The 19962-nt window shown below is 49.2% G+C and overlaps 3 protein-coding genes across 4 annotated transcripts in view; 2 read left to right on the forward strand and 1 right to left on the reverse strand.

Annotated features, from left to right (window-relative positions):
- NRBP1 (nuclear receptor binding protein 1) overlaps nt 1-11137 on the forward strand; it is a 39525-nt gene extending 28388 nt beyond the window's left edge. The window contains exons 8-18 of the mRNA XM_068679196.1: nt 2049-2132; nt 2406-2464; nt 3623-3721; nt 3800-3932; nt 4219-4321; nt 8827-8877; nt 8994-9129; nt 9215-9268; nt 9693-9756; nt 9843-9898; nt 10091-11137. Of these exons, the coding sequence (XP_068535297.1) occupies nt 2049-2132; nt 2406-2464; nt 3623-3721; nt 3800-3932; nt 4219-4321; nt 8827-8877; nt 8994-9129; nt 9215-9268; nt 9693-9756; nt 9843-9898; nt 10091-10189 (938 nt within the window). The 3' untranslated portion in view covers nt 10190-11137. The remainder of the gene's footprint in view (nt 1-2048; nt 2133-2405; nt 2465-3622; nt 3722-3799; nt 3933-4218; nt 4322-8826; nt 8878-8993; nt 9130-9214; nt 9269-9692; nt 9757-9842; nt 9899-10090) is intronic.
- Nucleotides 11138-11192: 55 nt separating this feature from the next.
- Nucleotides 11193-13928, forward strand: KRTCAP3 (keratinocyte associated protein 3). Its single transcript, XM_068679232.1, has 6 exons — nt 11193-11453; nt 11567-11626; nt 12290-12490; nt 12746-12880; nt 13174-13245; nt 13453-13928. The coding sequence occupies exons 1-5, from the start codon at nt 11235-11237 to the stop codon at nt 13237-13239; spliced, it is 681 nt and encodes a 226-aa protein (XP_068535333.1). The 5' UTR covers nt 11193-11234; the 3' UTR covers nt 13240-13245; nt 13453-13928.
- A 249-nt stretch (nt 13929-14177) lies between these two features.
- Nucleotides 14178-19962, reverse strand: part of IFT172 (intraflagellar transport 172) — a 39736-nt gene continuing 33951 nt past the window's right edge. For both annotated transcript variants that reach the window (XM_068679186.1, XM_068679185.1), the window contains exons 42-48: nt 19279-19398; nt 17613-17708; nt 17048-17107; nt 16086-16184; nt 15534-15687; nt 14617-14708; nt 14178-14351 (exon numbers count right to left, since the gene is read on the reverse strand). In XM_068679186.1, the coding sequence (XP_068535287.1) occupies nt 14262-14351; nt 14617-14708; nt 15534-15687; nt 16086-16184; nt 17048-17107; nt 17613-17708; nt 19279-19398 (711 nt within the window). In that variant the 3' untranslated portion in view covers nt 14178-14261. The remainder of the gene's footprint in view (nt 14352-14616; nt 14709-15533; nt 15688-16085; nt 16185-17047; nt 17108-17612; nt 17709-19278; nt 19399-19962) is intronic.

Raw genomic sequence — 19962 nt, forward strand, 5'->3', positions numbered from 1 at the left:
GCAACATTGCCACTGTTGACATAGTGTGTCGCTCTTAGGGTAGGCCTTGATGTCTGTCCTTTCTTAGGTGGTCTGGCTTTGACCAGACACCAGTGCTGCCCTGGCAGCAACTCAGCAACATGCAAGATCTTAGTGTTGGTTGCTAGACTTCTCTCACTGTATAGCAGTTGGTTACTTAAGACAGATACTGCCCTTAACTGAATCGACAAAAGCAAGTTAACAAGTCTTCCATTTTGGATGTTTGAGAACCTGTTTAGAAGGCCTGATAGAATAACCTGTTATGCTAGACAAAACTTGGATGATGTGCACTATATGCAGCATAAGGTACTGGCTCGAGAGGCATGATAACAGGGTAGAAGTTGAAAAAGGAGTGTCCCACTGAGGTGGGGGGGTGTTGGTGTTCCACAGTCACTGATCTCATTAATGCTGAGGCTGTTAATAAGGGGAACGTGTGATGTTGAGGTAGGTCAGGACATCTTCCAGAAACACAAGAATACATTAGATGACTGGACTAATTGCAGTGGCAGGTAATTTGGTAGTATAAAATACGAAGCTTCACAAAAGCCCAGAGCTCATCATTTGGGAATTGAAGAGGATCTGGCCTCCCCTGGCTGTTCAAGCGGGAAATTTGACCCCCTTACCTTTTCTTACAGTCATGTCACTGACAAGTAATGTTAAAATATGTTGGAGAAGATTCCCCACTAGAGAGAGAATTTGTATGATTTTGCATGGTCCTGGGCAGAGCTTATCTTAGCGGTCAGTGCCATTGGGAAAATGGCGAGTGGGGTTTTAAGAGGAAGACAGAGAATTTAGCTTACTTTCCTTAATGATGTGAGGCTGAGAGGACCTGGTAGTATCTGTAAATAGATAAGCACTAGGAATGAAGTAGTCTTCTTGGACTTCCAAGACAGAGATAGCACAAGAACAAAAAGCAATAAACTCTCCATGAACAGTTTGTTGGGGAAGTTGGCCGTTGGAGCAAGCTCTGTTTCCAGTGCTTGAAAGAGATATGATTCAGTATGTGCTACACAGCAAAGGTTGGATGGAGTTAAGGGAGATCCTTCTTGTCTCAGTTCGTCTCTGAGGCTGGGCACAAGTTCAGTCTCATTCATCGTGGAGTCTTCTTTGTTGTTTGGCGTGTGCTGGGCAAGTCCACATTGTAGCAGTGCAGACCAGAACTAATTGCAACTGTCAAGGAGGTTGACTAAGTGGGAGGTGGTCCTGAGTCTGTGGGACTAGGCATGTTCTAAAGTAGAAGTAGAACTTCAGATGGGATGATGACTGTGTTCCATGCCTACCTCAGTGTTTCTCCTTGTCATACTTTTTGCAGTCTTTTCAAAGGTGGTTGTCTTTAGGGGCTTATCTTTTAGGACTTACCCATTCTTGTGTCCTGCTCATTGTGCTTGTGTCTGGGAGTCATTCTCTTCCAGCATCTCTGACTGGTTTGTAGTTGGGACCATGCAGGTGCTGGCTGCTGGAAAGCCTGTGCTGTCAGGTCTCATTTGGCAGCTTTGCTTGACTTTTGTCTTGAGTCACTTTGGCACCAGTGTCCTGTTGACATGTGGAAGAATCTTGTTAGGGAAAATTACCTGGTAGACTTGTTCTTCTCCTGGAGCCCTAAGGTGGTGACTGTAACTGCAGTGATCTTGGCATTTCTAGCTGTTCCTAGGGATTCTGTTATATTCGGGTTGCTTGTGACAAATGCTATAAATCTGATCTAAGTGTCGTGTTTTTAGGACTTGCACTTTAACAGGGAAATTCTTTCCAGTTCATCTTGTCATTCAGCAGAAGCTGTGAGGTGTGGACTCCAGGGCTTTCTTAGAGAGCTAATGCTAAGTTGCCTCAGTCAATATGCAGCCAAGGAAGCAACGGCGAAATGTTCTAGGGCAAGTGACCTGAGATGAAGGGAGTGATGACGGGCCAACTGAACTGCACTGTGGTGCCCATTTGGGCAGCCAATTGGCCCTGGAGTTGCATGTATTCTGTAGGATCTAGTTGGGGATGGGCTAAGGTTTCCTGTATACTAAGCATTCATGACTTTCTTCTAGTGGCACCAGACACAATTAATAACCATGTGAAGACATGTCGGGAGGAGCAGAAGAACCTGCACTTCTTTGCCCCAGAATATGGAGGTATGGTGTGGCAACAGCTTCAAGCCTGAGTTTTGTTGGCCTGTCTCACTAACGCTTCCACGCTATTGTGCATCTTGTTTTCAGCTGTAGTCTCATGAGAGATGTCACATTATCAGTTTTGTTTATTTGCCTGTTTTATTGCTTCAACTCCTTTGTCTTTTGATAACAGAGGAGGGAGAGAAGGCTGTAGGATTATCATAGCCTGATACAGAGGTGGTCCTGTTGCTGAGTGCAGGGAGAGACTGATAACAGAGCATTGTTTCTGTGTTACAGAAGTTGCCAATGTTACCACTGCTGTGGACATTTATTCCTTTGGGATGTGTGCCCTGGAGGTGAGTGTGGAACACTGTGGTTATGGGACAGAGAGAATAAAATCAAGGGAAGGAGATGACTCTATGGAGTTGCTGTGGGCACGGGTGGTTTTCGTAGCAGGTGCATTTCGTTCTCTGAGCCAAACGCAGTTTGCGTTGTAGGGATGTCTATCAAGGTTCTCCCAAATGCTTTACTAAGCAGTAAAGAACTTGGTAATGTGTGGTTCTTTCTGGAATTTCTGGCATGTAATTTATTACTCTGGGTAGTGAATAATTGGACAGTTCTGGAGATTGACCCACCTGGTGTGGGAACAGTCACTACTACAAAATGTACTTAATATGTACAGAGGGGGGAAAAAAACTCCCCTTCTTTGGAGTATTTGTTCTCTTGTAGTATCTGGAGGAGAGGACATTACTTTGTGGCCACACCTGATACAGATTTTAGTTATTGTTGAGTGTGAGTCTGACGTACCTGGTCGTAGCAGCTTATTGGTTCACAGAATTGTAGAACTTTCTGTTCCTGCAATCAGTAGGCCCAAGACTAGCAAATACAAGTTACTATAAGTTATCTGGGGACAATTGTCAGCGAGAGCCAGCACACACAATTCTGAACCTATGCTGTACATCCCATAAGTGAAGCAAGAAAAGACCTGTGAAAACACACAACTTTTAGGAAAGTAAACTGGAGCTGAATCTTCAGACGTTCTCTGGGATCTTCTGCCAGCCTTTCCTGGCTGGGAACTTGTGTATGTGTTGGTTGCAGCTGGTTCTGGGTGGCATCATGTGCTTGCTTTTCTGCCTGTAATATAGAGCAATTCATAAAGCTAGGAGGGACACTGTCAGATTCTGTCAGTGATCCAGCTACTGCTTCATTAGAGGATGATAATTATCAAACACGTGTAGGCCAATGGATCATGAGATTCAAAATAGAGATACTGGCTGTCTAAGGTGACACTGGCATAGTTTGCAGGCCTCCCTGGCAGTCTGTTATGGTGCTAGAAACAAGCTATCATAATGAAGCAGTTATTCTCTCTCTGCCTCTGCAAACTGTGACCTTAAATAGCACAAAAAAAACCTTGGCTGTTAAGATCTCACACTTGGCAGTGGTGGTCATGAGGTCTGTTCAATGTATAGTAAGCATTTCTTGGTGAAGTCTAATATGCTACTTTGTGTTTGCAGATGGCAGTACTGGAAATACAGGGTAATGGAGAGTCATCGTATGTGCCCCAGGAGGCCATTAACAGTGCCATCCAGCTGCTGGAGGACCCCTTGCAGAGGGTGAGTGAAGGAGGTTCAGCACCCATGTAGACCTCTTGGCATTGCATATCATCATCTCATGCAATTTTTGTCTTTCAGGAGTTCATTCAGAAGTGTCTAGAACAGGACCCTAGCAAGCGTCCTACTGCCCGGGAGCTCCTTTTTCATCAGGCATTGTTTGAGGTGCCATCACTAAAGCTACTAGCTGCTCACTGTATCGTTGGGCATCAGCGTGAGTATGGAGTTCCAGGCTGCTGCATCTTGTGTTACGAAAAGCTTTACTAAGTTGTCACTGCAGCTGATATTCTGGAAAGCAAGACCTTTGTGCTGATCTTAACAGGCAGGGACCAGGGCCTTGTGAAACAGAACTGTAGTCGCTGCAGAGCCTGAAGAAATATGGTGCTCTGCCTGCTCTGAGTGGCACAAGAGTTTTTCATCACAAAGCCTGTTTTTATTGTTCTTCTTAGGGTGGAAGGGAATTGCAGTTGTTCAGGTCTAACTTTGTTCTCTTTTAATAGATATGATTCCTGAAAATGCTTTAGAAGAAATGACCAAAAACCTTGACATGAGTGCAGTGTTGGCAGAAATTAATCATGCAGATAGGGAAGGAGTCAAGATGATGTGAGTACCCATTGCTGTGTTTGGAGGGGTTCTGCTCAGGTGTATGTGGAACATGCTCCATGGCACTAGGCTGGGCAATGAATGAACTGCCTGGGACTCTTGCCTTCAGGTTAGCATTGTCATTTCATCAATAACTGGTAAACAAAAGGGAGCTGTTGATGAAGAAGTGTGCACTTTAACTAAACATGAACATGTGGTGGAGGGTGGCTGCTGAGTGGAAGAATTTAGCTGTGTGGAATATGTTCATGCAACACTGGTGTGAGATGTGACTTGTGCCCCAGACTGAGGAGAAGGAAATTAGCACACTGTAGTTGAAGCAATCTTTAGCTAAACCTGGCAGAATAGTTTGGGGAAGTGACTCAGACTCCTCACAGACTTGTTGAATGGAGTCCGGTGTGTTGGAGAAATGGTTCCTCAGTGTTTTCATAACGGAGCAGCTCATTTTGATTGTGAAGAGATGCCGCTGAGGAACAGCAATGGACAAGTTGAGAGCTTGTGAGTAAAAATTAAGGATGGGGCCAATAAAGGTCACCTTGTGGTTGGGTCTACTACAGGTCGCCTAATCAAGGGGAGCCTGTTGATGAGGGCTTCTTGCTTCAACTACAAGAAATGTCACACTTGCATGCTCTCATCTTGATGGGGGACTTCAACACCCAGATGTTAGCTGAAAAAGCTTCACAGCAGGTTGTAAGCAATCCAGGAGACTCCCAGCGTGTGTTGAGGATAACTTCCTGGTCCAGGTATTAGACAAACCAACCAGAGAAGAATTATTACAGGATTTGGTGCTTACCAATGCAGATGAACTCATTAAAAAGGTTTAGATTGGAGGCAGTCTAGACTGCAGTGACCACACCCTGGTTGAGTTTGTCATCTTGAGGAGTATGGGCCTGGAAAAGAGCAAAGTCAGGACCCTGAGCTTCCAAAGAGTGAACTTAAGCTATTTAAAGACAAGGTGGATGGGATCCCCTGGAACGCTCTCCTCAGGGAAAAAGGAGCTGAATGCAGCTGGCAACTCTTTAATGATGTTTTCCTTAGAGCACAGGAACTTTCCATCCCCCTGAATAAGAAGGAGGGCAGGGAGGGCAGAAAACTGGGATGGCTGTGCTCTAGGGGAGCACAATGGGGGGCACAGTGTGCTCTAGGGAGCACAGTGAGCCTGCTTTAGGGAATACTGGGACCTGCTGGTCAAACTGAGATGTGAGAAGGAAATGCACAGGCAGTGGAAGCAGGGACATGTGGCCAGGGATGAGTACAGGGAAGCTGTCCAGATGTGCAGGGATGGAATCAGGAAAGTCAAGGCATGGATGGAACTGAGCGTGGCAAGGGACACACAAAAACAAACAAAACAAAACAACCAAACCAAACAAACAAAACCACATAAATAAGGGATTCTCTAGGTACATTGGCCAGCAAAGAAAGGCCAAGGAGAACGTACCCCCTGCTGATAAATGGCAGAGGAGAGAACTGGTAACGAGGGACATGGAGAAGGCTGAGGGACTCAACTTCTTTGCCTCACCCTTCACCACCTGTCAGGCCTCACACGTCTCTGTTTCCCTGAACCTGAAGATGAGGGCTGGGGGAGCCGAGTCCCTCCCACTGTAAGCCAAGAGCAGGTTGGAGACCACCTGATGAAGCTGAACGAGTACAAGTCTATGGGGCCTGATGCCATGGGTCCCAGGGTCCCCAGGGAACTGGCTGATGGAGGTGCCGAGCCTCTCTCTGCCCGTTTGAAAAGTCCTGGCAGTCAGGTGAAGTTCCTGGTGACTGGAAAAAAGGAAACATCACTCCCACTTTTAAAAAAGGTTGAAAGGAAGACCTGGGGAACTAGAGACCGGTGAGCCTCACCTCTGTTTGCTGAATGAGGGGGGTGTCCTGGTAACGGGATGCTGAGAAGGCGGAGATACTGAATGCCTTCTTTGCTATGGTCTTTGCTTCAAAGACTCCCCCCCGGGACCCCTGGAAGGAGGAGAAAGAGTCTGGGAAGTGTAGATCTCCCCCCTCATTGATGAAGGGGTGGTTCGGGAGCGTCTCAGCGGGCTCAATGCACACAAGTCCATGGGTTCTGATGGGATGCATCCACGTGCGCTGAGGGAGCTGGCAGAGGCGATCGCCAAACCACTCTCTATCATCTCTGAAAGGTCCTGGAGAACAGGAGAGGTGCCTGAGGACTGGAGGATAGCCAGTGACACTCCGGTCTTTTTAAAATTTTTAAAAAGGTTGAAAGGAAGATGTAGTGAACTACAGGTGAGCCTCACCTCTTTGCCTGGGAAGATCATGGAACAGATCCTCCTGGAAGCAATGTTAACGCACATGCAAGACAAGGAAGTGACCCGAGGCAGCCACCACAGCCTCACCGAGGGCAAATTGTGCCTGACCAATCTTGGGGACTTCTGTGATGGAGCAACTGCATCAACTGACAAGGGCAGACCAATGGATGCCATCTACCTGGACTTCTGTAAGGCCTTTGACACGGTGCCACACAACATCCTGATCTCTAAATGGAAGAGATGGATTTGAAGGGTGGTCCATTCAGTGGATAAGGAATTGGCTTGAAGGCTGCACCCAGAGAGTGGTGGCCAATGGCTCCATGTCCAGGTGGAGGTCGGTGATGAGTGGTGTCCCTCAGGGGTCTGACCTGGGACTGGTACTTATTTATTATATTTAGAATCTTTTTATTTTTATTTTAAGTGTCAGAATAGAGGACAAAGAACTAATAGCCAAGGCTGTGCAAGAGGAATTCTGTATATTGGACTTCATTGAGCAGAGAATTGGTTATTTGGCATACACTTAGCTGGGATGTGCTTTTTTTTGTTGCACAGTATATCACAGGTGCTGGGAAAAAGAAAAATAAAGCATAATAATGATTTTAAATGTTGGAGAGTATCTTTTCCAGATGATTTATCAGAATGCCACATAAGCTGTGCTGCTAGGAAAAAAAAAAAAAAGTATTATTTTTCTACTGTACTAGAAGATGAGATGGGAAAATAACAGGTGTATTGGAAAGGGGTGCAGAGTGGTTTGAGGAACCAAGGCAGATGTGAAGTCCAGACCAGCGCTGTAGGAGCAGCAAAGCACTTGGATGATCATGGCAGAATTTAAGCAGCTTGCAGTTTCTTACTGATCTCTCAAATTCATCAAAAGCGGTTTCATAGTCTTACTTTACTGTAGTAAAGGGGAACACTGGCTGCTGCAATTCTAAATCTAAGCCAATCTAAAAAGTTGTGGTTAAGTGTATGCTAAAAAGCTGAATTGACAGTAGCGATGAGGAAAATATTTTACTGGGGAAATAGTGAAATAGGAGAACCTGTGTCTCATAACTTACCAGAACCAGAAGGGTGGACTCTTCTGGTGTTACTAATTCCCTGTACTGTGCAAAAGAACAATAATGTGCTTCAGAGAGGGAAAAAAAAAATGTTTCTGTCTGAGTAGGCTGTGAGTTAAAGCCACAGGAAAAGATCATTGACAGCTTGATGAAAACACACTGCTGCATAACTACCTGAGAGCTAATATGATACCAGGATGCTAAATAACAGGAGAGAAGGTTACACTAACTGGATGAAATGTCTGAAGATATTGTGTACATCATACATGCACAATGTGACAGCCTTTGTGCTGGAGCAGATCAGATAGCTGACTTTACCCAGTGACTAGGTAGGAATAATTGTCAACACCTCTCCAGAAAGGGACGGCAGAAAGTTGCTGGGTCAGTCCTGGGCTAGAGGCTTGTGTGTGGAGCAGGGTTAAGGACTGATAGGTTTTGTACATTTTTGAGGATGAGAGAGGGAAAAATAGACATGCACAAAGGAAAGGGGTTGTCGGTGTTTATGATCTCTAAGCTGACAGCAGGTGAGACGTTCAGTGGAAATAAGGGCTGGGGAGTTCAAAACAAATTGATAGGAAGACTTCCTTTGGAACCCTACATTAAAAAGATACCAAGGATGAATGATGAATATCGTTGAAAAGATACACAGAGAACAAAAGTCTCTAGAACTGTAGTGAGGAATATTTGGGTAGGGCCTTAAATCCTGAGGTGTAGTTTCTAGCTGCTGGTCTGGAGTGATGTGGCAAGTCATACTGTGCCATCACCTCCTGCAGCTGTTCTTGCCTTAGCAGCTCTTAGTGCCTTTGTTTGTTTGGAGATGGGACCCAGACTTTATGGGTCTTGCAGAACAGATATCTACAAAAAAACAAAACAAACAAACAAAAAACCATGCTGGGAACATAGTGTTACTGGGCTAGCTTCCACAGCTCTAGCTTGGACAGCTCTCTACAAGGAGGTGATAACTGTTTTCTGTCATTAATATTGCCTCATCCTTAGCTTCTGTGAACAGTTGCTTCTGGCACAGAAAGATGTACTGGCAGAGGTGAGTACATCTTGCCTTTGACTGGCTGTACTCATTCTGCCTCCTTACACAGGTGTAGTCTAGGATATGGGGATTTGAAACTGCATCTAAAGAGACTTGAGTGTTGGATGACTTCTCACTTCAGTACTTCTTTCCCTCCAGCTTTTCACAATCTCCAGCATTGGAGCTGGACAAATTCCTGGAGGATGTAAGGTAAGAGGTGTTTTTTTTTCTGTATATTTTTTTTTTTTAAAGTGCATCTTTAATTGTGTGAGAGACTGGAGTCATTTAGGAGAGCCATAACCTCAGGCCCTGATCCTTTCTTGCAGGAATGGTATCTACCCACTTACAGCTTTTGGGATGCCACGACCCCAGCAGCCCCAGCAGGTGGTGGTGAAGTCTCCCATTGCTCCACCATCAGTGAAAACTCCAACTCCAGAGCCAGCTGAGGTAGAAACCCGCAAGGTGAGAGATGGGAACTCTGTTCTTCCCCAGGCAGGTGTGCTCTGCAGAAGCAGTAAATCATGGCGTATCTCTGCTTCTGTTTCAGGTGGTGCTGATGCAGTGCAACATTGAGTCAGTAGAGGAGGGAGTGAAACACCATGTACGTTCCCATCTTCTCACTGACCATGCTGTGTGGGGGTATAGTGAGGCAACTGTGCAGAGTATCTGGTACCAAGTATGCTGATTTGCTGCTGGTGCCTAGTGTGACCTTCTGCTACCAGAGTTGCAGTTTGTGGAGCCCAAAGTCAGATCAGATATGCTTGTAGACAACATTCCAGTCAGCTAACACTTGGAGGTTACCCTTCTGGTGCAGCCTCGAGGCACTTCCCCCAGAGGATGGTGCTGCTATCGGTGTTTTGGGAATGGCGCTGGATGTGTTTTTTCTGTTAGACTCCTGTGGGGTTCTGCAGGGGGGTGATTCCTATCTCAATGTTTTTTTGGGGGGATATTCCTGGCTCTGGTGGCTACTGCCAGTGGCAGCCTGTAAAACTGCAGCTCCTCATAAGAACTTCTCTACCATGCAGTTAACACTGCTGCTGAAACTGGAAGACAAGTTGAATCGACACTTGAGCTGTGACCTGCAGCCCAGTAAGTACCTTTCTTCCTGTACTCCTGTGTACTGGGATCAACAGTGTAGTCTAGACCTGGGATGTAAGCCCTTCCCTGTCTTGCAGATGACAATATCCAGGAACTGGCAGCCGAACTGGTCCAGCTTGGATTCATCAGTGAGGTGAGCAGGCTTGATTTTCAGGCAGGGATGTAGCTCTGCATTGCCTTTCTCAGACTTAAATGTCCTTGTCTTCCTGGGGAGGTAGGAGAAAAAGAATATGTCCCTGCCCACGTTCTGTGGCAGTCTTTGGCCAAGCTTTTGTGTTTGTGTCCACCCCTGGGCCCATGCTTCACTGTAGCTTGTTCTTCCCAGGCTGACCAGAGCAGACTTACCTGTTTACTTGAAGAGGCATTTAGCAAGTTCTACTACACCCGGAATGGAGCCCTGACGGCAGTGACTGTGTCATCTTAGCACCCCTTGACTCCCAGGCGGCCAGTGCGGCTTTGTTGCCTGTGACCGACCCCTTCTGTGTCTGTCCATCACCGTAGGGCATCAGCAAGACCCCAGCTGCAGTGCTTGGAAGCTCGTCCTGCATGTGCCGTGGCTGGGCCCAGTGACAATCCTCCCTGCCCGCCTATTAAAGGGGACTTTGTGCATCAGTATTATTTCCAGCCCTGATTTTGTTGGGATTTTGCCAGGTGGTGCCGGGGAGCCGGGTCCTGGCTTGGGGTGTTCTATAGCCCCATTCATGTGCATGGAGTTTGTTCTGTTTGAATTGTACAAAGTGTCTTTTGCACAGCACAGAAACGGTTTTTTCTTCTTTCTTTCTTTCCTTTTTTTTTTTTTTTTTTTTTTTTTTTAATTTAAAGGTAAGCAGGGGCGAGCCCTTAAGTCCTGCTCCCACTTTGTACCCCTCTGCAACTGCCTCTGGCAATAGTCACTACCCTCCTTCCTGGGCAGAGGGAGCCAGGGGTGGCCAGGTTCCCATAGCACCAGCCTGGCGCTTTGCCTGCCTCTTCTGCTCCCCTTTGGCTGCACTTTGTTTACTTGTTTTGCACAGCCTCTGTCCTGCACTTCAGCGTGCACCGTAGGTGCAAGGCTGTGGTGTGTGCTGACCTGGGCTGTGTCCCCTACAGCAGCATCCTGGAGCCTAGCTTAGCCCTACCTGCCCTGCTCTATGCTGCCACGGGTCCTGTGTGCACTTTGGACCTCCGCAGGCAGCGTGGAGCCCAGTGGTGCTGGCATGGGGGCTGCTGGGGCAGCAATTCTGCCGAGGCTCCCGTAGGGTCCCCCTTCTGCCTCGGGGTGCTTGAAGGGGCTGAACCTATAGTCCCACATGCCTCTCCAGGGCTGGGCGCAGCGCTGCCCCCGCATCTCATTTCTATCATTTCCTATTTTTAATAAACTGTTTTGTAAATACCTGAGTGCTGCCTCTTTCCGGGCTGGGGCGGGGCGGGGCGGGGCTGGGCCCGGGGGCGGCCCCGCCTGGGGGCGGCCTCTCGGGGCAGCGGCGGCCATGGCGGGCGGGCGCGCGGGGCGGCGGGGGCTGGCGGCGCTGGCGGAGCCGCGGAGGCTGATGCGCGCGGGGCTGGGCCTCATCGTGCTTGGCCACGGCAGCCTGGTGCTGGGCGCCATCGTGCACGGCTCCGTCCTGCGGCACGTGGCCCGCGCCAGCCGCGCTGTCACCCCTGAGTACGCGGTGGCCAACGTCGTGTCCGTGGTCTCCGGGTTGCTGGTGAGAGCGGTGGGGCTGGGACGGGGACGAAGGTTGGGCCTCGGGGGCGGGGGGGGGGGGTGGGAACCTGGCCCCATCCGAGGCACCTGCTGAATGAGGATCTCTCCCTGCAGAGCATCACTGCGGGCATCGTTGCCATCCTGGTGTCACACAACCTGTCCCGGGCAGTCCTGGTGAGTGTGGGGCTGCTAGACCGAGAGCTAAGCCACCCAGGGAAAGGGCAGGTTGGGGGCCTCCATGCAGCCTGGGCCCTGCCACCAGCCACTCCTCTGGACCTTGTCCCCAGCAGTTCCTTCCGCTTCTGCTGCGGGTGCCTTGATAGCTTGCAGAGTTGCAGGTGTTGCCTGCTGTGCTGCTGCCTCCACCTCCTTGGCAGCACTGGGAGGATGGGCAGCAGTCTGGGCACCAGGCATCATCTTGGGGTAGAAAAGTTTCAGCTGAAGCATAAAAGCTGCAGCTGGAGTCAGGCATCTCACTGTGGGCTCACACAGTGTGGGTCTGCAGGAGGCAGGGCTGCTGCTGATAGCCTCAGCTGTTTGTGGAGATGGGGCAAAACGGGCTTCGGGCTGCAGGAGACTGGGAGCAGGCGTGATGGATGATGAAGGATGTGAGCAGTACAAAAGTTTTGTCAAAGAAGAGGACTGAGCCACATGAGAAGAAGCAAGGGATTGTATGTATTTGGCACAAACTTCTGCAGGGTTAGCAGAGCCTTCATTACCCTGCACAGGGACCACACAGAGGTGTGTGCCTGGCCCATGCAGTGGCAGTGTCTAGCCCTGGTGTTTCCCCTGGCTCTGGCCAGCACCACTCTCACATGCTTTCCTTGCTGCCAGCAGCACTGGACCTTACTGAGTGTGTCCCTGTTGAACTGCCTGCTGTCCACAGCATGCAGTGTGGGCCTGGCGCTAGCCATCGCCCTCACAGTTCACAGCCGTGGCATGCGCCTTGTCACGGGCTGCAACAGCTCTGCACTGCCAGCTGATGCCCGTGCAGCCATAGCGACCAACGACTGTCCCTTCAACACCACGCGCATCTATGTGAGTATGTGGGGCCAGTGCACCTTGTACCTGTCTGTTGTGTTCCCTCCCCCCCCCCCCCCCCCCCCCCCCGCGGTTTCCTTTTGTTTCATTTCTCTTTCCTGGTTCTCTTTCCTGCTTCTTTTTTTTTCCCAGCCCTTTCCTGCCCCTCCCCCCCCCAACCCCTTTGCCTGCATGGGCTCTCCTCTCAGCTGTATGCAAGTACGCTGGGTGCAGTGGATCCACAGTCCCTGAGAGACCTCTGACCTTCTGCAGGACACAGCTCTGGCGCTCTGGTTCCCCTCCATGGTGCTGGTGGCTGCAGAAGCTGTGCTATCTGGCAGGTGTTGTTTGGTGGCCCTGATCCTACAGGGCATTGGCCCCTGTGGACACACCTATGGTAAAGACCAGGTATGCCCCCCCCATCGGTACAGACAGGCTTCTGTGCCTGTCCCTGCATTTTGAAAGTGCTGGGTTTTGTTTTCATCTAAACAGGCAATAAGTACAGTGTGTGAAATAAATTTGGACTACTAGCCAACACTGGTGATGGACTGCTACCCTTTCATCTTGGGTTGCTGCAGGTGGAACCAGTCCTGCTGATAGCCAAGCCTGTTCTGTCCTGGCTGGCCTGAGGACTCTCCTGCCCCAACCCTTCTCACGTCTTTTGTAGGGCCCTGCAAACCTCTACCTCTCTTTTCTTATAGCTGGTCAAGCCAGGTACACTGAAGGAGGGGCAACACCTGTTTGGGGTGGCTGAGACTTGTGCCTAGTGGGAGGTGAGTGCAGTGTTGCAGTGTGGGCTGTAAAGGGGCTGGGGAGGTCGGGGGGGGGGGGGGGGGGGCTGTGCCGTCAGAAGAGCCTTCTCTCATCAGCTTCCTAAGACTTCTCTTTCCAAGCACTACTGCAAATATTGGCCAGAGGTGTCTGCATAGTCCCTGGCCCTGCAGCACAGCTCTGGACTGATACCCACTCTTTCCCTGCAGGTGGTGCTGCATGAATGCTCTCATACAGTGGGGGTGAAGCTGTACCCTGCACCTGCCACAGGTGTAGGCATGGATAGGGGGGAGAGATATGCTCACCTGTGTCCCTTCTGCCCCCCTCCCTCCCCTCCAACTGGGACAAACCCTGAAGGTCCCAAACACAAGGTGCCCATAGCCATCAGGCACCCTTTGCCTCGCAGGTGCCACGTTCTCTGAACATGCTCTCCATGCCCCCCCTGGCCATGAGCCCCTTCCTGGTGCACTAAAAGCTCCGTCAGTCTCTCACATGCTCAACCAGAGTAGAGGGGTTGGGGGGGGGGCTATGGCCTGGCAACAGTAAAGGTTGGCCTGGTCCATCTGCAGAGCAGGCAAGGCCAGCTTGCTGTGCTTGTGCTCAGAAGCAGGCCAAGCAGCAGGTGAAGAACCTCTTTGTTGTGAGCAACTGTTGCTTCTCTGAGTAAATAAAGTTTTAATTTTCACATTGGCTGCAGTGTTTCCCCAGGGTGGCTGGGAGCTGGGTCCACTGATCGAAGGACAGTGCAGCCGGTGTGTTAGCCTATCTTCCTGCCTGGTATGCACCCCCCTCTTGACACAAGGCTTCATTGTGACAGTCATCCATCATGGTGGAGTCTGCATGTTTAGTAATCAGGTTGAGGCCAAGGAAGCACAGCCTGGGAGCTGTGTGCACTCCAGGGCTCTGCAGTCCCTGACAAAGAGAAGCACAGCAGTGCTGAGACACATGTTTATTGGGGACAGAAGTGGAGGGAGTGAAAAACAGGATAGAAAGCTGCAATTGTTCCTCCCTGTCCCACTCACTGGAAAGAGAAGCCAGTGCTCGGGAGTCCCCCACACCACTGGCTGAGGAACTTGAGCACATCTTGGCATGCAGGGCTGTGAGATGTCTGCAAAATAAAAGAGATGTCCTTGGTATTGGCAATGTGGCACTGCAGACACCCTCTGCCCAAGGGCACCCCAGGGAACTGACAGAGCTGCACAGGTATGCCCCAGCACCATTCCAGCCCAGCAGCATGCAGAGAGGGTGGTGCACTAAAATGGCCCTGGTTTGGTGTAGCTCCACCAAGTGGGACAATGTATTCTAATCAGCAAGAATAACAGCATTAAACACCCTGCAGCTTGTCTCCCTGCCCCACAGAATGCCTGGCTCACCTTGACAGCCATCAGGAACTTGTTCCATGTGTCTTTGCTGGCTTCTCGGCCTGGACGCTTGAACTCTATCTTGTTCCTTAGCACAGGATACCCTGGCCATACAGTAACAACCTCACAAACAAGGTGAGACCCACAATGGACCCCCTCCCCTGTGCATTCCATCCTTCCTTGCTATGGCCACCTGGCTAGGGCAACTCCCAATAGGCACTGTAGAGGAATAATGCTGCCTATGGCAGATTAGAACAAGGAAGGAAGTGTCCACAGTGGTGGCATCAAAGGAAGATGAAGGCTGATCTGCTCTCAGCCAGGCAATCCAGTGAATATAAAATGACAGCACCTCCCTCCTTCCCTCCTGAGCTTTGGAGCCAGAACCCTGTTCCTGGAGGCCCATCCCTGTGCCACCTCCTTCTCTAACCCACTCCTGCAACACTGTCCCCACTGTGAGGTGTGCACTGTGTGGGGGACGGTCCTTGCCAGTGCAGATAGCTTTTGTAGAAGGCAGCAAAGTGGGGACAGGTGCTACATGTGCACGTGTGCCCGCTCTGGCCAGCATGTCCTAGGCAGTGCTGTGCAAGGCTGAGCAGTCATAGAAAAATAATAGTTATGTTTGAAAGAGTCATCTGGTCCAATCTCCCTGCTCAAGCAGGGCCATGTAGAGCTGGTTGCCTAGTATGATATCCAAATGGCTTTTGAAAATCTCCAGGCATGGAAATGCCACAACTTCTGAGCAACCTGTTCCAGTGCTCAGTTATCCTCAGTTAAAAAACAGGCTAATCTATCTCATCCAGCTGAACCGTTCCCTATAGCCACACAACCTCCCTACTCCTTTTACAGCATTGCCTGACTCTCTCTCAGACCTACCTGCACGATGGTCCCCACTCCCTACATAAGTGTGAGCTGGCCTGGAGCATACATACCTGTAAGCACACAGGGCAGGGAGCGCACCCCTGTATTTGCTGCCACCAATGAAGCTTCATATGTGTCACGGTCATCCTGTGGCAGTGCCTGCTCCAGACGCTGATCCATGGACATGGTAAGCACCCAGTCCCTGGCCTCCTCCCGGTTCTCTTCCTGCAGGACAGAGGCCTGGGCAACTCCTGATACTGCATGCTGTGCCACTGCCTAGCTACTGCTCCTCAACAGTAGGGAGCACACTGAGGAGAGCAGGACATGAGCATGCATGCAGGATGTGTGTATGCACATACACACTCTTGTGTGTATGGGGGGTTGATGGTGGGGAATGAGTGCATGGATGTGTGCCGAAGTGTATACTGCAGAGGGAGCATGAGAAAGCGTATGTGTGTGTGTGTATCCTGGTGCTGCACGTGTGTTTGTGGTGGGGGGGATGGGGGAGAGAGCTAACTGCATTTCCATCTTCTGTACTGTCACCCTTGCTCCAGTCCCTGTTCAGAGGGGTCCTAAGGTATAATCACTGTTCAAGGGAGCTGAAGAAGGTAGATGATACTCACAGGCACATGTTGATGGGCTGGAAGAGGCACTTCAAAGGGAATGTCTGTGTTCTGGAAATCTGAGTGGTCCAGAGAATCCAGGTTCCCTTCTTCAATGGCCTGTGAAAGGAGAAGTGATGAACAGTAGGCAATACTATCCTTGGCATTCGCATTACAATCTGTATTCTAATGGTGGCATCACCTAGGCCCCTATCTACCAGTGTGATGACTTGGCCCTCCTGGGAGGTGGAAATTTATAGCCATCCTCAGCAGTGCCAGAGGATGTATGCTCCTTAAACGCTGTATTACTCAAGCTTGCCAGTTAGCCTCAAAGGAAGGAAAGATGAAATAGGGAGCATTTTTTTCCAGCAGCTGCTGACTGCATGTGGAAGACTGGTATAGTAGGGTCTGTCAGCTTCCAAGGGTTTTTGGTGTTTTATGGTAACCAACCGGCTATTCAAGGAAGGAATTGAGCATGGGGACTCAGTGCCTGATTCTTGCATCACCGTTGCTACAGCATCAAGCCATGTCTTCTTCCACTGCCAACTGCCACTCCCCTTCTCTCCCCCTCCCCCCCAATAATTTTCCTTCTGTTTGAACCGCTCAGATGAGATCATCCTGAAGGCTGCAAGAGCACCTGCAGCCATGAAGACTACAGGTCTAAACTTTTAGGCCAACTTGCTCTTTGCTGCAACACACATGCATGGTGACTCTGGCACATGCATGGTGACATGGTCAGGGTTGTTCAGGTGCTCTGCATGGCAAGTCCTTCCACAGCTAATGCTGGGGCACCCAGCACTTGGTGCACACATGCAGAGAGCAAAGTGCAGGGCCCCTGCATTCTCCATCAATACCAGCTCACAAATGTGCTGCCACATTGAAACCTCAGGAGTCTCATGGCCAGGCTGAGGGTCTGTGTGGGCCCTACAGACCACTATCATTTTTAAGTGTGATAGTCTTCTCCCCCAGCAGACCATACGCACATCTGAGAGGTCCAGGAAATGGTTCAGGAAGACGAATGCCATGTTCTCCCAGTTGACTGCCTAGTGTAGAGAGAAACCCCAAGTGAGATCACACAGCTGATAGCTTATCTCCACAGCCACAACTCTCACACTTTAGTGATGGGCTAGAAAGCCAGTATCAGACAGTAAGAACAAGCTGCTATGCTTGCCATATGTCATTATGTCTGGGTAGGTGGTCAGTCTGTAGCATCAGGATTGTCAGTAGATAACAGATGACCCAGAGCAAGGTGAACCAATTGAAGTCCTGCATCTACAGAGCCATACAATATAATGTGGCCTCTGGTCTACCACATAGGTCTACAGTTATGTACTCTTGCTAGTTGAGATTTGCCCTCCGACTACCTACTGCCAATCCGTGACAAAATACAGAGGCTGTCAAGATGTTTGAGGAAAGAACTCCATAAGACAGTGTCTGGCTGCTGTTGTACCAATGCAGCTCGGGGAAGACTGTGGAAGATAAAGTTGAGAAGCCCTGAGCCCAAGGTCCTCCACCTCCTGAGCTGATCTGGTGGCAGATAGTTCTCACCTTGGCAGCTATACCAGCTTCATAGAAAGCCTTGTCTGCAGGGATGAGTTCAGTGTGGCGCAGCAGGGAAATGGACAGCTTAGCAGCCACAGTGTCCTGCAGACAAAGGGGACAGTAAAGCCATAACAGTCATCTCAGAAAAAAATAGGTTGGAAGGGATCTCACGAGATCATAAAGCCACTACCTTAGAGCAGAGACCCTGCACCCACATATTCCTGATGTGTTTATCTAACTTAAGAGACTTCATTGAAAGAGCTTTTAGAAATTTTGTTCATGGCCATTCCAGGTTGGAGGTCTCCTGCTAGAAAGTTTTTTCTTTTAACATTCATCTCCCTTGTGGTAACTAGATTCCTTACTTATCCAAGACATACAAAGAGCTTGAAAACAGATTATTTCTTTCCTGTTTCAGTAGTTATTTTCTGTTATCATCTCTTCCTTCAGTCTTATGTTCTGCCTTATAAATCTTTTCATTTTTACTAGAAGCCATGCCCAAACTCCCCTCCCATCATCTAAGTCACAGAACCATGGAATAGCTGAGGTTGGAAGGTCTCTCTGGTGATCATCTAGACCACCACAGCGCCCTATCCTGCTTAAAGCAGGTTCAGCTACAGCACGTTGTTCAGGTCCATGTCTAGTCAGGTTTTGAATAGTGCAAGGAATGGAAACTCTCCAGCCTCTCTAAGCAACTGGTTCCAGTGCTCAGCTACACTCACAGTAAATATTCTTTTTCTTCATAACATAAGACTTTTGGGACAGTGAGAGGTAAGGAGGAATACAAGATGAATTTCACTTTTCTGCTTGCTAGATAGGTTCTCATCTTGCTAGAACTGGGAAGGCCACCCCTCCTTCATGGTTCCAATTAGACTACCCAACACCTCAACATTCCACAACTGTGTGTCTGTATAGGTCTTCAAGATGTCAGGCTTATCTCTTTCTATCTGATAGACCTCTATCTGGATCCCCAACACACTCAGCTATGGGAAACCACCAGTCTGCTCTATGATTTTCACTAGAATCCTAACTCTGGGAACTTTTCTCTTGTTCAGCCTGTACTGTCACAGCTCCAGTCCCACGTTCATATAGGCCTCTATCACGGTTCCATCCATAATCCACGTGGATCCAGACTTCAGCAGGAACTCTGCTTTATATCATGGTCCAAAACAAATCCCAGTGCACAAAAGACTCAACAATACAGCACCTTGTGAGGCCCAGTACACAGGCCCATGAGCTTCTAAAACTGTGCAAGGCCAATCTGTTCTCAAGACTATGTGTGAAACCCAGTGGCTGTCATGGCCTAGGACAACTGAAGAGGAAGCAATGCCTCTCCTGGGAAGACCAGTTTTTTGTATGATCCCTGTATTTCTATAGGTGCCTCTGCTCTCACAGGTCACTCTGACCATATGGATCCCCTTTCCCCTGGTTTATATCTCAGCCTCAGTGGCTGGGGACAGCTCTCAATATAAGGAGTCAGTCAGAGAAGACTGTCTCTAGTTCCACGTACTAGTGGTGGGCTTACAGTTCACTGTAGTCTCATTCTCATCCATCCATGATGTGAAAGTGATCCATGAAGTGGAAGAGTGAACTATGAAGAGCCCTAAACCTGCATGATCCCACAGGGCTCTGCACTCATGGTGTTGACTTGACAAAGGAACTTCAAGAACCTTACCAGTTGCTTCACACCCTGAGCAGCGGAGCGGGTTGCATAGTAGTGAGATATCAGCAGCATCGTCTCAAACTCTTCATGTGCTGGAGTGTTTGCCTCACTTGACTTTACTAAATTTTCACACTAAAAAAGATAAAGAGAGAATAATAAATAATAAAGGAGCATGTGAGCAGAGGGGCACTCTTCACCCACTTGAGTCTGGGAAGAAGCTGGGAGAAAGACTAATATCTAAAATACCCAGGCACCTTGAGGGATTGGAAAAGGGCTGTATCTTGAGTGCTCTGGGTCCTGCAAAGTGCTGAAGTGAGGAGTTTGTGAGAGAAGGGGAGAGCCAGTAGTACTGTAGCAACTAACAACACTGGAAGCAGTGGAGATTGGATCAACAAGGGGATTTCTGGATATAGTTTGTGTCAGAGGTGGGTATCTGTGGAACAGAAACAGAGCAAAGGCAATCATGGGCTGAGGAATTTGGGGGCAGGTAAAAAGGAGCACAGGGCTCTAAGAATCTCTGGGGAGATGGGGAGGCCTATTATTTTCCAGTCTCAGTAGTCCTTTGCTTTTCCCAGGTTCTTGCCCCACTTATGTTGCCAAATATAAGATGAAAAGTGGGACTGTTGTGATAGGCTCCCATGTAGCAGTGACACGGGGAACTCTGCAAGAGCCAACATTCAGATGTGCTTCTAGAAT

The sequence above is a fragment of the Anas acuta genome, chromosome 3, assembly GCF_963932015.1.
Source record: "Anas acuta chromosome 3, bAnaAcu1.1, whole genome shotgun sequence".
Lineage (NCBI taxonomy): Eukaryota > Metazoa > Chordata > Aves > Anseriformes > Anatidae > Anas > Anas acuta.

Excerpts from the sequence above, each read along its gene's own strand:
- KRTCAP3 (XM_068679232.1), top strand. The coding sequence starts at position 11,235 with ATGGCGGGCGGGCGCGCGGGGCGGCGGGGGCTGGCGGCGCTGGCGGAG. Across the intron at positions 12,491-12,745 it reads TCAACACCACGCGCATCTAT|GACACAGCTCTGGCGCTCTG; the intron begins GTGAGTATGTGG and ends GACCTTCTGCAG. Across the intron at positions 12,881-13,173 it reads ACACCTATGGTAAAGACCAG|CTGGTCAAGCCAGGTACACT; the intron begins GTATGCCCCCCC and ends CTTTTCTTATAG.